This window comes from Ambystoma mexicanum, chromosome 8 (genome assembly GCF_040938575.1).
Source record: "Ambystoma mexicanum isolate Mex_15411 chromosome 8, UKY_AmexF1_1, whole genome shotgun sequence".
Lineage (NCBI taxonomy): Eukaryota > Metazoa > Chordata > Amphibia > Caudata > Ambystomatidae > Ambystoma > Ambystoma mexicanum.
The window spans coordinates 2274717-2293182 of record NC_090929.1 but is presented as its reverse complement, the minus strand read 5'-3'; the positions used below and the strand labels follow the sequence as shown (position 1 = coordinate 2293182).

General features: G+C 54.2%; 1 protein-coding gene across 2 annotated transcripts in view; it reads right to left on the bottom strand.

Moving 5' to 3' along the window:
* Nucleotides 1–18466, bottom strand: part of COL27A1 (collagen type XXVII alpha 1 chain) — a 1990256-nt gene that overhangs the window by 840646 nt on the left and 1131144 nt on the right. For both annotated transcript variants that reach the window (XM_069609095.1, XM_069609096.1), the window contains exon 27: nucleotides 724–777. In XM_069609095.1, coding sequence (XP_069465196.1) covers nucleotides 724–777 — 54 coding nt within the window. The remainder of the gene's footprint in view (nucleotides 1–723; nucleotides 778–18466) is intronic.

The following is an 18466-nucleotide window of genomic DNA, read 5'->3' as shown; positions in this document are numbered from 1 at the left end:
ATTCTCAGATGCTGTGATCCCGGAGCCACACTCCATTCTCAGATGCTGTGATCCCGGAGCCACACTCCAGTCTCAGATGCAGTGATCCCGGAGACACACCCCAGTCTCAGATGCACTGATCCCGGAGCCACACTCCAGTCTCAGATGCACTGATCCCAGAGCCACACACCAGTCACGCTCCAGTCTCAGATGCACTGATCCCGGAGCCCCACACCAGTCTCAGATGCACTGATCCCGGAGCCACGCACCAGTCTCAGATGCAGTGATCCTGGAGCCACACACCAGTCTCAGATGCAGTGATCCCGGGGCCACACACCAGTCTCAGATGCAGTGATCATGGAGCCACACACCAGTCTCAGATGCAGTGATCCCGGGGCCACGCTCCAGTCTCAGATGCACTGATCCTGGAGCCACGCTCCAGTCTCAGATGCAGTGATCATGGAGCCACACACCAGTCTCAGATGCAGTGATCCTGGAGCCACACACCAGTCTCAGATGCAGTGATCATGGAGCCCCACTCCAGTCTCAGATGCAGTGATCCTGGAGCCCCACTCCAGTCTCGGATGCAGTGATCCTGGATCCCCACCCTTTAGAGCTCTGAGGCCATCCTTCACCCAGGTGGTAATGTAAGATGCTGCTCAGTTTGCCCTCGTCTGTATGTTGTAGTATTGCAGCTGAATTGGAGAGCACATGAACACAAGCTTTTTACATCGCTGAACTTACCGATGATCCGGGCATTCCTGGAGGGCCGAGGAGTCCTGGACGTCCGGGATGTCCCTGCAGAAAGAGAGATGAAAACAGTATGTATTACTGGTCGGCTTTAGTAGCTCCCTCCACCAGCCCAACCGCCCTGGCAAGGGATGTGCGTGAATGAACCACCCAACCCAAGTGCTGGCGTATGATCGAAAGAGCTCCCCGCAACCCTGGAGCTGTTGACGTCACTAGGACCCCAGTGTTCATTTCAGAATCTAGAATGATTCGATCTAATGACCACCTCTACATGGGACTGTAGTCTCATTAGGAAACCCACTGGAGGGGTACCCCTAAACCTAGTGCCACAGACGGACTACATGCCTTCCAAGACATAGGGTGGGACTCACCCAACCCTGTCACCCCAAAGTTAATGCCACAGAATGAATAAGGGCACGTGGTATGCTTAGAAGAACTGCCTCAATCCTGTGAAACACCCCCAAACCCAGAGCACTGTGCTATAGGGCGCACTTCACCCTATCGCTGCCAGAACACCCCTAAACCGGGAGCACTTCACCCTGTCGCTGCCAGAGCACCCCTAAACCGGGAGGACTTCACCCTATCGCTACCAGAGCACCCCCATCGCTACCAGAGCACCCCCGAACCAAGTGCTAAAAAACGGGTGACAGAGCACTGTGCCATAGGACGCACTTCACCCTATCGCTGCCAGAGCACCCCCGAAACCATTGCTATAAAACGAGTGAAGGAGCACCGTGCCATAGGTCGCACTCCACCCTATCACTACCAGAGCACCCCCGAACCCAGTGCTATAAAACGAGTGAAGGAGCACCGTGCCATAGGACGCACGTCACCCTATCGCTACCAGAGCACCCCCGAACCCAGTGCTATAAAACGAGTGAAGGAGCTCTGTGCCATAGGACGCACTTCACCCTATCGCTACCAGAGCACCCCCGAACCCATTGCTATAAAACGAGTGAAGGAGCTCTGTGCCATAGGACGCACTTCACCCTATCGCTGCCAGAGCACCCCCGAACCCAGTGCTATAAAACGAGTGAAGAAGCACTGTGCCATTCGTCGCACTTCACCCTATCGCTACCAGAGCACCCCCAAACCCAGTGCTATAAAACGAGTGAAGGAGCACCGTGCCATAGGGCGCACTTCACCCTATCGCTACCAGAGCACCCCCGAACCCAGTGCTATAAAACGAGTGAAGGAGCACCGTGCCATAGGACGCAATTCACCCTATCGCTACCAGTGCACCCCCGAACCCAGTGCTATAAAACGAGTGAAGGAGCACTGTGCCATAGGACGCACTCCACCCTATCGCTACCAGAGCACCCCAGAACCCAGTGCTATAAAACGAGTGAAGGAGCACTGTGCCATAGGACGCACTTCACCCTATCGCTACCAGAGCACCCCCAAACCCAGTGCTATAAAACGAGTGAAGGAGCACCGTGCCATAGGGCGCACTTCACCCTATCGCTACCAGAGCACCCCCGAACCCAGTGCTATAACACGAGTGAAGGAGCACCGTGCCATAGGGTGCACTTCACCCTATCGCTACCAGAGCACCCCTAAACCGGGAGCACTTCAACCTATCGCTACCAGAGAACCCCCATCGCTACCAGAGCACCCCCAAACCCAGTGCTATAAAAAGAGTGAAGGAGCACCGTGCCATAGGGCGCACTTCACCCTATCGCTACCAGAGCACCCCCGAACCCAGTGCTATAAAACGAGTGAAGGAGCACCGTGCCATAGGACGCACTTCACCCTATCGCTACCAGAGCACCCCCGAACCCTGTGCTATAAAACGAGTGAAGGAGCTCTGTGCCATAGGACGCACTCCACTCTATCGCTACCAGAGCATCCCCGAACCCAGTGCTATAAAACGAGTGAAGGAGCACTGTGCAATAGGACGCACTTCACCCTATCGCTACCAGAGCACCCCCAAACCCAGTGCTATAAAACGAGTGAAGGAGCTCTGTGCCATAGGACGCACTTCACCCTATCGCTACCAGAGCACCCCCGAACCCAGTGCCATAGGACGCACTTCACCCTATCGCTGCCAGAGCACCCCCGAACCCAGTGCTATAAAACGAGTGAAGGAGCACCGTGCCATAGGTCTCACTCCACCCTATCGCTACCAGAGCACCCCCGAACCCAGTGCTATAAAACGAGTGAAGGAGCACCGTGCCATAGGACACACTCCACCCTATCGCTACCAGAGCACCCCCAAACCCAGTGCTATAAAACGAGTGAAGGAGCTCTGTGCCATAGGACGCACTTCACCCTATCGCTACCAGAGAACCCCCGAACCCATTGCTATAAAACGAGTGAAGGAGCACTGTCCAGAGCACCCCCGAACCCAGTGCTATAAAACGAGTTAAGGAGCACCGTGCCATAGGGCGCACTTCACCCTATCGCTGCCAGAGCAGCCCCGAACCCAGTGCTATAAAACGAGTGAAGGAGCACCGTGCCATAGGGCGCACTTCACCCTATCGCTGCCAGAGCACCCCCGAACCCAGTGCTATAAAACGAGTGAAGGAGCACCGTGCCATAGGTCGCACTTCACCCTATCGCTACCAGAGCACCCCCGAACCCAGTGCTATAAAACGAGTGAACGAGCACCGTGCCATAGGGCGCACTTCACCCTATCGCTACCAGAGCACCCCCGAACCCAGTGCTATAAAACGAGTGAAGGAGCACCGTGCCATAGAACGCACTTCACCCTATCGCTACCAGAGCACCCCCAGACTCAGTGCTATAAAACGAGTGAAGGAACTCTGTGCCATATGACGAACTTCACCCTATCGCTACCAGAGCACCCCCGAACCCAGTGCTATAAAACGAGTGATGGAGCACTGTGCCATAGGACGCACTTCACCCTATCGCTACCAGAGCACCCCCGAACCCAGTGCTATAAAACGAGTGATGGAGCACTGTGCCATAGGACGCACTTCACCCTATCGCTACCAGAGCACCCCCGAACCCAGTGCTATAAAACGAGTGAAGGAGCACCGTGCCATAGGGCGCACTTCACCCTATCGCTACCAGAGCACCCCCGAACCCAGTGCTATAACACAAGTGAAGGAGCACCGTGCCATAGGGTGCACTTCACCCCATCCCTACCAGAGCACCCCTAAACCGGGAGCACTTCACCCTATCGCTACCAGAGCACCCCCATCGCTACCAGAGCACCCCCGAACCCAGTGCTATAAAACGAGTGAAAGAGCACTGTCCCATAGGACGCACGTCACCCTATCGCTGCCAGAGCACCCCCGAACCCATTGCTATAAAACGAGTGAAGGAGCTCTGTGCCATAGGACGCACTTCACCCTATCGCTGCCAGAGCACCCCCGAACCCATTGCTATAAAACGAGTGAAGGAGCACGGTGCCATAGGTCGCACTCCACCCTATCGCTACCAGAGCACTCCCAAATACAGTGCTATGAAACGAGTGAAGGAGCACTGTGCCATAGGACGCACTTCACCCTATCGCTACCAGAGCACCCCCAAACCCAGTGCTATAAAACGAGTGAAGGAGGTCTGTGCCATAGGACGCACTTCACCCTATCGCTACCAGAGCACCCCCGAACCCATTGCTATAAAACGAGTGAAGAAGCACTGTGCCATAGGTCGCACTCCACCCTATCGCTACCAGAGCACCCCCAAATCCAGTGCTATAAAACGAGTGAAGGAGCTCTGTGCCATAGAACGCACTTCACCCTATCGCTACCAGAGCACCCCCAAACCCAGTGCTATAAAACGAGTTAAGGAGCACCGTGCCATAGGGAGCACTTCACCCTATCGCTGCCGGAGCACCCCCGAACCCAGTGCTATAAAACGAGTAAAGGAGCACCGTGCCATAGGGTGCACTTCACCCTATCGCTGCCGGAGCACCCCCGAACCCAGTGCTATAAAACGAGTGAAGGAGCACCGTGCCATAGGGTGCATTTCACCCTATCGCTACCGGAGCACCCCCGAACCCAGTGCTATAAAACGGAGTGAAGGAGCACCGTGCCATAGGGGGCACTTCACCCTATCGCTACCAGAGCACCCCCGAACCCAGTGCTATAAAACGAGTGAAGGAGCACCGTGTCATAGGGCACACTTCACCCTATCGCTGCCAGAGCACCCCGGAACCCAGTGCTATAAAACGAGTGAAGGAGCACCGTGCCACAGGGCGCACTTCACCCTATCGCTATAGGAGCACCCCGGAACCCAGTGCTATAAAAGGAGTGAAGTAGCACCGTGCCATAGGACGCACTTCACCCTATCGCTACCAGAGCACCCCCGAACCCAGTGCTATAAAACGAGTGAAGGAGCTCTGTGCCATAGGACGCACTCCACTCTATCGCGACCAGAGCACCCCCGAACCCAGTGCTATAAAACGAGTGAAGGAGCACTGTGCCATAGGACGCACTTCACCCTATCGCTACCAGAGCACCCCCGAACCCAGTGCTATAAAACGAGTGAAGGAGCACCGTGCCATAGGGCGCACTTCACCCTATCGCTACCAGAGCACCCCCGAACCCAGTGCTATAAAACGAGTGAAGGAGCACTGTGCCATAGGACGCATTTCACCCTATCGCTACCAGAGCACCCCCGAACCCAGTGCTATAAAACGAGTGAAGGAGCTCTGTGCCATAGGACGCACTTCACCCTATCGCTACCAGAGAACCCCCGAACCCATTGCTATAAAACGAGTGAAGAGTGAAGGAGCACCGTGCCATAGGACGCACTTCACCCTATCGCTACCAGAGCACCCCCAAACCCAGTGCTATAAAACGAGTGAAGGAGCTCTGTGCCATAGGACGCACTTCACCCTATCGCTACCAGAGCACCCCCAAACCCAGTGCTATAAAACGAGTGAAGGAGCTCTGTGCCATAGGACGCACTTCACCCTATCGCTACCAGAGCACCCCCGAACCCATTGCTATAAAACGAGTGAAGGAGCACTGTGCCATAGGTCGCACTCCACCCTATCGCTACCAGAGCACCCCCGAATCCAGTGCTATAAAACGAGTGAAGGAGCTCTGTGCCATAGAACGCACTTCACCCTATCGCTACCAGAGCACCCCCGAACCCAGTGCTATAAAACGAGTTAAGGAGCACCGTGCCATAGGGAGCAAATCACCCTATCGCTGCCAGAGCACCCCCAAACCCAGTGCTATAAAACGAGTAAAGGAGCACCGTGCCATAGGGCGCACTTCACCCTATCGCTGCCAGAGCACCCCCGAACCCAGTGCTATAAAAAGAGTGAAGGAGCACCGTGCCATAGGGTGCATTTCACCCTATCGCTATAGGAGCACCCCGGAACCCAGTGCTATAAAACGGAGTGAAGTAGCACCGTGCCATAGGACGCACTTCACCCTATCGCTACTAGAGCACCCCCGAACCCAGTGCTATAAAACGAGTGAAGGAGCTCTGTGCCATAGGACGCACTCCACTCTATCGCGACCAGAGCACCCCCGAACCCAGTGCTATAAAACGAGTGAAGGAGCACTGTGCCATAGGACGCACTTCACCCTATCGCTACCAGAGCACCCCCAAACCCAGTGCTATAAAACGAGTGAAGGAGCTCTGTGCCATAGGATGCACTTCACCCTATCGCTACCAGAGCACCCCCGAACCCAGTGCTATAAAACGAGTGAAGGAGCACCGTGCCATAGGGCGCACTTCACCCTATCGCTACCAGAGCACCCCCGAACCCAGTGCTATTACACGAGTGAAGGAGCACCATGCCATAGGGCGCACTTCACCCTATCGCTACCAGAGCACCCCTAAACCGGGAGCACTTCACCCTATCGCTACCAGAGCACCCCAATCGCTACCAGAGCACCCCCGAACCCAGTGCTATAAAACGAGTGAAAGAGCACTGTGCCATAGGACGCACTTCACCCTATCACTGCCAGAGCAACCCCGAACCCATTGCAATAAAAGGAGTGAAGGAGCACCGTGCCATAGGACGCACTTCACCCTATCGCTGCCAGAGCACCCCCGAACCCAGTGCTATAAAACGAGTGAAGGAGCACTGTGCCATAGGTCGCACTCCACCCTATCACTACCAGAGCACCCCCGAACCCAGTGCTATAAAACGAGTGAAGGAGCACTGTGCCATAGGTCGCATTTCACCCTATCGCTACCAGAGCACCCCCGAACCCAGTGCTATAAAACGAGTGAAGGAGCTCTGTGCCATAGGACGCACTTCACCCTATCGCTACGAGAGCACCCCCGAAACAATTGCTATAAAACGAGTGAAGAAGCACTGTGCCATAGGTCGCACTCCACCCTATCGCTACCAGAGCACCCCCAAATCCAGTGCTATAAAACGAGTGAAGGAGCTCTGTGCCATAGAACGCACTTCACCCTATCGCTACCAGAGCACCCCCGAACCCAGTGCTATAAAACGAGTTAAGGAGCACCGTGCCATAGGGAGCACTTCACCCTATCGCTGCCGGAGCACCCCCGAACCCAGTGCTATAAAACGAGTAAAGGAGCACCGTGCCATAGGGTGCACTTCACCCTATCGCTGCCGGAGCACCCCCGAACCCAGTGCTATAAAACGAGTGAAGGAGCACCGTGCCATAGGGTGCATTTCACCCTATCGCTATAGGAGCACCCCGGAACCCAGTGCTATAAAAGGAGTGAAGTAGCACCGTGCCATAGGACGCACTTCACCCTATCGCTACCAGAGCACCCCCGAACCCAGTGCTATAAAACGAGTGAAGGAGCTCTGTGCCATAGGACGCACTCCACTCTATCGCGACCAGAGCACCCCCGAACCCAGTGCTATAAAACGAGTGAAGGAGCACTGTGCCATAGGACGCACTTCACCCTATCGCTACCAGAGCACCCCCGAACCCAGTGCTATAAAACGAGTGAAGGAGCTCTGTGCCATAGGACGCACTTCACCCTATCGCTACCAGAGCACCCCCGAACCCAGTGCTATAAAACGAGTGAAGGAGCACCGTGCCATAGGGCGCACTTCACCCTATCGCTACCAGAGCACCCCCGAACCCAGTGCTATAAAACGAGTGAAGGAGCACCGTGCCATAGGACGCATTTCACCCTATCGCTACCAGAGCACCCCCGAACCCAGTGCTATAAAACGAGTGAAGGAGCTCTGTGCCATAGGACGCACTTCACCCTATCGCTACCAGAGAACCCCCGAACCCATTGCTATAAAACGAGTGAAGAGTGAAGGAGCACCGTGCCATAGGACGCACTTCACCCTATCGCTACCAGAGCACCCCCAAACCCAGTGCTATAAAACGAGTGAAGGAGCTCTGTGCCATAGGACGCACTTCACCCTATCGCTACCAGAGCACCCCCGAACCCATTGCTATAAAACGAGTGAAGGAGCACTGTGCCATAGGTCGCACTCCACCCTATCGCTACCAGAGCACCCCCGAATCCAGTGCTATAAAACGAGTGAAGGAGCTCTGTGCCATAGAACGCACTTCACCCTATCGCTGCCAGAGCACCCCCAAACCCAGTGCTATAAAACGAGTAAAGGAGCACCATGCCATAGGGCGCACTTCACCCTATCGCTGCCAGAGCACCCCCGAACCCAGTGCTATAAAACGAGTGAAGGAGCACCGTGCCATAGGGTGCATTTCACCCTATCGCTATAGGAGCACCCCGGAACCCAGTGCTATAAAACGGAGTGAAGTAGCACCGTGCCATAGGACGCACTTCACCCTATCGCTACTAGAGCACCCCCGAACCCAGTGCTATAAAACGAGTGAAGGAGCTCTGTGCCATAGGACGCACTCCACTCTATCGCGACCAGAGCACCCCCGAACCCAGTGCTATAAAACGAGTGAAGGAGCACTGTGCCATAGGACGCACTTCACCCTATCGCTACCAGAGCACCCCCAAACCCAGTGCTATAAAACGAGTGAAGGAGCTCTGTGCCATAGGACGCACTTCACCCTATCGCTACCAGAGCACCCCCGAACCCAGTGCTATAAAACGAGTGAAGGAGCACCGTGCCATAGGGCGCACTTCACCCTATCGCTACCAGAGCACCCCCGAACCCAGTGCTATTACACGAGTGAAGGAGCACCGTGCCATAGGGCGCACTTCACCCTATCGCTACCAGAGCACCCCTAAACCGGGAGCACTTCACCCTATCGCTACCAGAGCACCCCCATCGCTACCAGAGCACCCCCGAACCCAGTGCTATAAAACAAGTGAAGGAGCACTGTGCCATAGGTCGCACTCCACCCTATCACTACCAGAGCACCCCCTAATCCAGTACTATAAAACGAGTGAAGGAGCTCTGTGCCATAGGACGCACTTCACCCTATCGCTACCAGAGAACCCCCGAACCCATTGCTATAAAACAAGTGAAGGAGCACTGTGCCATAGGTCGCACTCCACCCTATCACTACCAGAGCACCCCCTAATCCAGTACTATAAAACGAGTGAAGGAGCTCTGTGCCATAGGACGCATTTCAACCTATCGCTACCAGAGCACCCCCGAAACCAGTGCTATAAAACGAGTTAAGGAGCACCGTGCCATAGGGCGCACTTCACCCTAATGCTGCCAGAGCACCCCCAAACCCAGTGCTATAAAACGAGTGAAGGAGCACCGTGCCAAAGGGCGCACTTCACCCTATCGCTGCCAGAGCACCCCCGAACCCAGTGCTATAAAACGAGTGAAGGAGCACCGTGCCATAGGGCGCACTTCACCCTATCGATGCCAGAGCACCCCCAAACCCAGTGCTATAAAACGAGTGAAGGAGCACCGTGCCATAGCTCGCACTTCACCCTATCGCTACCAGAGCACCCCTAACCCAGTGCTATAAAACGAGTGAAAGAGCACCGTGCCATAGGGCGCACTTCACCCTATCGATGCCAGAGCACCCCCAAACCCAGTGCTATAAAACGAGTGAAGGAGCACCGTGCCATAGCTCGCACTTCACCCTATCGCTACCAGAGCACCCCTAACCCAGTGCTATAAAACGAGTGAAAGAGCACCGTGCCATAGGTCGCACTTCACCCTATCGCTACCAGAGCCCCCCCAAACCCAGTGCTATAAAACGAGTGAAGGAGCACCGTGCCATAGGGCGCACTTCACCCTATCGCTACCAGAGCACCCCCGAACCCAGTGCTATAAAAGGAGTGAAGGAGCACCGTGCCATAGGACGCACTTCACCCTATCGCTACCAGAGCACCCCCGAACCCAGTGCTATAAAACGAGTGAAGGAGCTCTGTGCCATAGGACGCACTCCACTCTATCGCTACCAGAGCACCCCCGAACCCAGTGCTATAAAACGAGTGAAGGAGCACTGTGCCATAGGACGCACTCCACCCTATCGCTACCAGAGCACCCCTGAACCCAGTGCTATAAAACGAGTGAAGGAACTCTGTGCCATAGGACGCACTTCACCCTATCGCTACCAGAGCACCCCCGAACCCAGTGCTATAAAACGAGTGAAGGAACTCTGTGCCATAGGACGCACTTCACCCTATCGCTACCAGAGCACCCCCGAACCCAGTGCTATAAAACGAGTGAAGGAACTCCCCCAAACCCAGTGCTATAAAACGAGTGAAGGAGCACCGTGCCATAGGACACACTTCACCCTATCGCTACCAGAGCACCCCCAAACCCAGTGCTATAAAACGAGTGAAGGAGCTCTGTGCCATAGGACGCACTTCACCCTATCGCTACCAGAGCACCTCCGAACCCAGTGCTATAAAACGAGTGAAGGAGCACCGTGCCATAGGGCGCACTTCACCCTATCGCTACCAGAGCACCCCCGAAACCAGTGCTATAACACGAGTGAAGGAGCACCGTGCCATAGGGCGCACTTCACCCTATCGCTACCAGAGCACCCCTAAACCGGGAGCACTTCACCCTATCGCTACCAGAGCACCCCCGAACCCAGTGCTATAAAACGAGTGAAAGAGCACTGTGCCATAGGACGCACTTCACCCTATCGCTGCAAGAGCAACCCCGAACCCATTGCAATAAAACGAGTGAAGGAGCACCGTGCCATAGGACGCACTTCACCCTATCGCTGCCAGAGCACCTCCGAACCCAGTGCTATAAAACGAGTGAAGGAGCACTGTGCCATAGGTCGCACTCCATCCTATCGCTACCAGAGCACCCCCGAACCCAGTGCTATAAAACGAGTGAAGGAGCACTGTGCCATAGGACGCATTTCACCCTATCGCTACCAGAGCACCCCCGAACCCAGTGCTATAAAACGAGTGAAGGAGCACTGTGCCTTAGGACGCATTTCACCCTATCGCTACCAGAGCACCCCCAAACCCAGTGCTATAAAACGAGTGAAGTAGCTCTGTGCCATAGGACGCACTTCACCCTATCGCTACCAGAGAACCCCCAAACCCATTGCTATAAAACGAGTGAAGGAGCACTGTGCCATAGGTCGCACTCCACCCTATCGCTACCAGAGCACCCCCTAATCCAGTACTATAAAACGAGTGAAGGAGCTCTGTGCCATAGGACGCACTTCAACCTATCGCTACCAGAGCACCCCCGAACCCAGTGCTATAAAACGAGTTAAGGAGCACCGTGCCATAGGGCACACTTCACCCTATCGCTGCCAGAGCACCCCCAAACTCAGTGCTATAAAACGAGTGAAGGAGCCCTATCGCTACCAGAGCACCCCCGAACCCAGTGCTATAAAACGAGTGAAGGAGCACTGTGCCATAGGGCGCACTTCACCCTATCGCTGCCAGAGCACCCCCAAACCCAGTGCTATAAAACGAGTGAAGGAGCACCGTGCCATAGGGCGCACTTCACCCTATCGCTGCCAGAGCACCCCCAAACCCAGTGCTATAAAACGAGTGAAGGAGCACCGTGCCATAGGTCGCACTTCACCCTATCGCTACCAGAGCACCCCGAACCCAGTGCTATAAAAGGAGTGAAGGAGCACCGTGCCATAGGACGCACTTCACCCTATCGCTACCAGTGCACCCCTGAACCCAGTGCTATAAAACGAGTGAAGGAGCTCTGTGCCATAGGACGCACTCCACTCTATCGCTACCAGAGCACCCCCGAACCTAGTGCTATAAAACGAGTGAAGGAGCACTGTGCCATAGGACGCACTTCACCCTATCGCTACCAGAGCACCCCCGAACCCAGTGCTATAAAACGAGTGAAGGAACTCTCTGCCATAGGACGAACTTCACCCCATCGCTACCAGAGCACCCCCGAACCCAGTGCTATAAAACGAGTGAAGGAGCTCTGTGCCATAGGACGCACTTCACCCTATCGCTACCAGAGCACCCCCGAACCCAGTGCTATAAAACGAGTGAAGGAGCACCGTGCCATAGGGCGCACTTCACCCTATCGCTACCAGAGCACCCCCGAACCCAGTGCTATAACACGAGTGAAGGAGCACCGTGCCATAGGGCGCACTTCAACCCATCGCTACCAGAGCACCCCTAAACCGGGAGCACTTCACCCTATCGCTACCAGAGCACCCCATCGCTACCAGAGCACCCCCGAACCCAGTACTATAAAACGAGTGAAAGAGCACTATCCCATAGGACGCACTTCACCCTATCGCTGCCAGAGCACCCCCGAACCCATTGCTATAAAACGAGTGAAGGAGCACCGTGCCATAGGACGCACTTCACCCTATCGCTGCCAGAGCACCCCCGAAACCATTGCTATAAAACGAGTGAAGGAGCACCGTGCCATAGGACGCACTTCACCCTATCGCTACCAGAGCACCCCCAAAACCAGTGCTATAAAACGAGTGAAGGAGCTCTGTGCCATAGGACGCACTTCACCCTATCGCTACCAGAGCACCCCCGAACCCATTGCTATAAACGAGTGAAGGAGCACTGTGCCATAGGTCGCACTCCACCCTATCCCTACCAGAGCACCCCCTAATCCAGTACTATAAAACGAGTGAAGGAGCTCTGTGCCATAGGACGCACTTCAACCTATCGCTACCAGAGCACCCCCGAACCCAGTGCTATAAAACGAGTTAAGGAGCACCGTGCCATAGGGCACACTTCACCCTATCGCTGCCAGAGCACCCCCAAACTCAGTGCTATAAAACGAGTGAAGGAGCCCTATCGCTACCAGAGCACCCCCGAACCCAGTGCTATAAAACGAGTGAAGGAGCACTGTGCCATAGGGCGCACTTCACCCTATCGCTGCCAGAGCACCCCCAAACCCAGTGCTATAAAACGAGTGAAGGAGCACCGTGCCATAGGGCGCACTTCACCCTATCGCTGCCAGAGCACCCCCAAACCCAGTGCTATAAAACGAGTGAAGGAGCACCGTGCCATAGGTCGCACTTCACCCTATCGCTACCAGAGCACCCCGAACCCAGTGCTATAAAAGGAGTGAAGGAGCACCGTGCCATAGGACGCACTTCACCCTATCGCTACCAGTGCACCCCTGAACCCAGTGCTATAAAACGAGTGAAGGAGCTCTGTGCCATAGGACGCACTCCACTCTATCGCTACCAGAGCACCCCCGAACCTAGTGCTATAAAACGAGTGAAGGAGCACTGTGCCATAGGACGCACTTCACCCTATCGCTACCAGAGCACCCCCGAACCCAGTGCTATAAAACGAGTGAAGGAACTCTGTGCCATAGGACGAACTTCACCCCATCGCTACCAGAGCACCCCCGAACCCAGTGCTATAAAACGAGTGAAGGAGCTCTGTGCCATAGGACGCACTTCACCCTATCGCTACCAGAGCACCCCCGAACCCAGTGCTATAAAACGAGTGAAGGAGCACCGTGCCATAGGGCGCACTTCACCCTATCGCTACCAGAGCACCCCCGAACCCAGTGCTATAACACGAGTGAAGGAGCACCGTGCCATAGGGCGCACTTCAACCCATCGCTACCAGAGCACCCCTAAACCGGGAGCACTTCACCCTATCGCTACCAGAGCACCCCATCGCTACCAGAGCACCCCCGAACCCAGTACTATAAAACGAGTGAAAGAGCACTATCCCATAGGACGCACTTCACCCTATCGCTGCCAGAGCACCCCCGAACCCATTGCTATAAAACGAGTGAAGGAGCACCGTGCCATAGGACGCACTTCACCCTATCGCTGCCAGAGCACCCCCGAAACCATTGCTATAAAACGAGTGAAGGAGCACCGTGCCATAGGACGCACTTCACCCTATCGCTACCAGAGCACCCCCAAAACCAGAGCTATAAAACGAGTGAAGGAGCTCTGTGCCATAGGACGCACTTCACCCTATCGCTACCAGAGCACCCCCGAACCCATTGCTATAAACGAGTGAAGGAGCACTGTGCCATAGGTCGCACTCCACCCTATCGCTACCAGAGCACCCCCAAATCCAGTGCAATAAAACGAGTGAAGGAGCTCTGTGCCATAGGACGCACTTCACCCTATCGCTACCAGAGCACCACCGAACCCAGTGCTATAAAACGAGTTAAGGAGCACCGTGCCATAGGGAGCACTTCACCCTATCGCTGCCAGAGCAACCCCAAACCCAGTGCTATAAAACGAGTGAAGGAGCACCGTGCCATAGGGCGCACTTCACCCTATCGCTGCCAGAGCACCCCCGAACCCAGTGCTATAAAACGAGTGAAGGAGCACCGTGCCATAGGGCGCATTTCACCCTATCGCTACCAGAGCACCCCCGAACCCAGTGCTATAAAACGAGTGAAGGAGCACCGTGCCATAGGGCGCACTTCACCCTATCGCTACCAGTGCACCCCCGAACCCAGTGCTATAAAACGAGTGAAGGAGCACCGTGCCATAGGGCGCACTTCACCCTATCGCTGCCAGAGCACCCCCGAACCCATTGCTATAAAACGAGTGAAGGAGCACCGTACCATAGGACGCACTTCACCCTATCGCTACCAGTGCACCCCCGAACCCAGTGCTATAAAACGAGTGAAGGAGCACCGTGCCATAGGGCGCACTTCACCCTATCGCTGCCAGAGAACCCCCGAACCCATTGCTATAAAACGAGTGAAGGAGCACCGTGCCATAGGACGCACTTCACCCTATCGCTGCCAGAGCACCCCCGAACCCATTGCTATAAAACGAGTGAAGGAGCACCGTGCCATAGGACGCACTTCACCCTATCGCTACCAGTGCACCCCCGACCCAGTGCTATAAAACGAGTGAAGGAGCACCGTGCCATAGGGCGCACTTCACCCTATCGCTGCCAGAGAACCCCCGAACCCAGTGCTATAAAACGAGTGAAGGAGGACTGTGCCACAGGGGGCATCGTATGATAAGAGGGTCGCACCTCACCCTATCGCTACCGTCGCACCCCCAAACCTAGCACAGACCTTTCGATATTGCCTTTTTAGAGTCTATCACAAGAATAAAGCACAACGAAGCAATTGGCAAATGGTGTGCACCCAAGCGATCCATCAGGATGACTTCCCAACAAGCATTCTGATGCAGCATAGAATGGGCACTGCCTACTCTCAGCTTGTGTCCCATTACTGAAGAACATTGCATTCTATCAGAACCTTTCACAACCGTGCTCTTCACTTAATCTTTTAGTGTCCTAACACTTTTCTCTCTTATGTTCACCCCACTCTAGGAGCACCCAGCTTTCTCTCTGCAAATGCCTGCACTCCTCCTGCAAACTGTTGCTACTATGTGCTGCGCTCTACCCACAGAGGGGGATCCCCCGGATGATTTCAGCCCTTCGTGTACCCCCACCCAGGCTGAGTTCCTTTAGAAGGTCACGCAGCTCGGAGGAAGCTTGCAGTGTCCTTTATACATAACGATGTGGCTACACACGGACCCCCCCCCCGCTTCTGCATGTTGACACAAGTGATCAATTCAAAATCTGATTGGGTTAAAAAAACGATGTGGCTACTATTTTGTTGCAGAAAAATAGTTGCTTCAAAGTACGTGGTGCGCAGATTCTGCCACTCGTATAAACATCCCATGATGGCAATCCTGGGATCACAGGATTTCTTTCCGGCCCTGAAGAAGTGCCTCTTAGAGGGAAATTCATTGACCGGGAATTCTTGGGAATTCAGTTACCCACAGACCCCGCCCACCAGCTGCCTAGCCACTGTTCCTTGCTCTTTGTGATCTGAGCCAGCCCCCCACTCCATAGAATGATCACCATCCATCCGGGGAGCCATGCTCCCACCGCCATCCCACACTCCGGCCTTCCCGCTACACTATACGCTCCTCAATGAGTGAGAAGGAATCCTTCTGCTCCATGTCGCAGCCCCATCTAATCCTTCTGCTCCATGTCGCAGTCCCATCTAATCCTTCTCCTCCATGTCGCAGCCCTGTCTAATCCTTCTCCTCCATGCTGCAACCCTGTCTAATCCTTCTTCTCCATGTTATAGCCCCATCTAATCCTTCTGCTCCATGTCGCAGCCCCGTCTAATCCTTCTCCTCCATGTCACAGTCCCATCTAATCCTTCTGCTCCATGTCACAGCATTATCTAATCCTTCTCCTCCATGTCATAGCAATGTCTAAACTTTCTCTTCCATGTTGCAGCCCTGTCTAATCCTTCTCCTCCATGCTGCAACCCTGTCTAATCCTTCTTCTCCATGTTACAGCCCCATCTAATACTTCGCCTCCAAGTCGTAACCTGGTCTAATCCTTCACCTCCATGTTGCAGCGTGTCCATGTCACAGCCCCATCTAATCCTTCTCCACCATGTCGTAGCCCTGTCTAATCCATCTCCATGTCGTAGCCTGGTCTAATATTTCTACTCCATGTCGCAGCCCTGTCTGATCCTTCTCCTCCATGTTGCAGCCCCATCTAATCCTTCTCCTCCATGTTGCAGCCTCGTCTAATCCTTCTTCTCCATGTCACAGCCGCGTCTAATCCTTCTCCTCCATGTCGCAGCCCCGTCTAATCCTTCTCCTTCACGTCAGAGCCCCATCTAATCCTTCTCCATGTTGCAACTTCGTCTAATTCTTATCCTCCATGTCGCAGCCCCATCTAATCCTTCTCTTACATGTCGCAGTCCCATCTAATCCTTCTCCATGTCGCAGCCTTGTCTAATCCTTCTCCTCCCTGTTGCAGCCCCATCTAATCCTTCTCCTCTATGTCCAACCCCATCAAATCCTTCTCCATGTCGCAGCCTTGTCTTATCCTTCTCCACCATGTTACATTCCCCATCTAATCCTTCTCCATGTCACAGCCCAATCTAATCCTTCTCCTTCAATGTTGCAGCCTCATCTAATTCTTCTCCATGTCGCAGCCCCATTTAATCCTTCTCCCCCATGTTGTATCCTCGTCTAATCATTCTCCTCCATGTCGCAGTCCCATCTAATCCTTCTCCTCCATGTCATAGCCTTGTCTAAACCTTCTCCTCCATGTCGCAGTCCAGTTCAATCCTTCTCCTCCATGTAGCCGTCCCATCTAATCCTTCTCCTCCATGTTGCCGGCCCAGCTAATTAAATTCTTCTCCTCCGTGTTGCAGCCCCATCTAATCTTTCTCCTCCATGTCGCAGCCCCATCTAATCCTTCTCCTCCAGGTTGCAGCCTTGTCTAATCCTTCTCCTCCATGTTGCAGCCCCATCTAATCCTTTTTCTCCATCTCAGAGCCCCATCTAATCCTTCTCCCCCACGTTGCAGCCCCATCTAATCTTCTCCTCCATGTCGCAGCCCCATCCAATCCTTCTCCTTCATGTCGCAGCCTCGTCTCATCCTTCTCCTCCATGTCACAGCCCCATCTAATCCTTCTCCTCCATGTCGCAGCCCCTTCTAATCCTTCTCCATGTCGTAGCCTCATAATCCTTCTCCTCCATGTCGCAGCCCCATCTAATCCTTCTCTTCCATGTCACAGCCCCATGTAATCTTTCTCCTCCATGTTGCAGCCCCATATAATCCTTCTCCTCCATGTCACAGCCTCACCTAATCCTTCTCCTCCCTGTCACAGCCCCATCTAATCCTTCTCCTCCACGTCACAGCCTCACCTAATCCTTCTCCTCCATGTCACAGCCCCACCAAATCCTTCTCCTCCATGTCACAGCCTCACCTAATCCTTCTCCTCCATGTTGCAGCCTCGTCTAATCCTTCTTCTCCATGTCACAGCCGCGTCTAATCCTTCTCCTCCATGTCGCAGCCCTGTCTAATCCTTCTCCTCCACGTCAGAGTCCCATCTAATCCTTCTCCATGTTGCAACTTCGTCTAATTCTTCTCCTCCATGTCGCAGCCCCATCTAATCCTTCTCTTACATGTCGCAGTCCCATCTAATCCTTCTCCATGTCGCAGCCTTGTCTAATCCTTCTCCTCCCTGTTGCAGCCCCATCTAATCCTTCTCCTCTATGTCCAACCCCATCAAATCCTTCTCCATGTCGCAGCCTTGTTTTATCCTTCTCCACCATGTTACATTCCCCATCTAATCATTCTCCATGTCACAGCCCCATCTAATCCTTCTCCTTCAATGTTGCAGCCTCATCTAATTCTTCTCCATGTCGCAGCCCCATCTAATCCTTCTCCTCCATGTTGTATCCTCGTCTAATCATTCTTCTCCATGTCGCAGTCCCATCTAATCCTTCTCCTCCATGTCATAGCCTTGTCTAATCCTTCTCCTCCATGTCGCAGTCCAGTTTAATCCTTCTCCTCCATGTAGCCGTCCCATCTAATCCTTCTCCTCCATGTTGCCGGCCCAGCTAATTAAATTCTTCTCCTCCGTGTTGCAGCCCCATCTAATCCTTCTCCTCCATGTCGCAGCCCCATCTAATCCTTCTCCTCCAGGTTGCAGCCTTGTCTAATCCTTCTCCTCCATGTTGCAGCCCCATCTAATCCTTTTTCTCCATCTCAGAGCCCC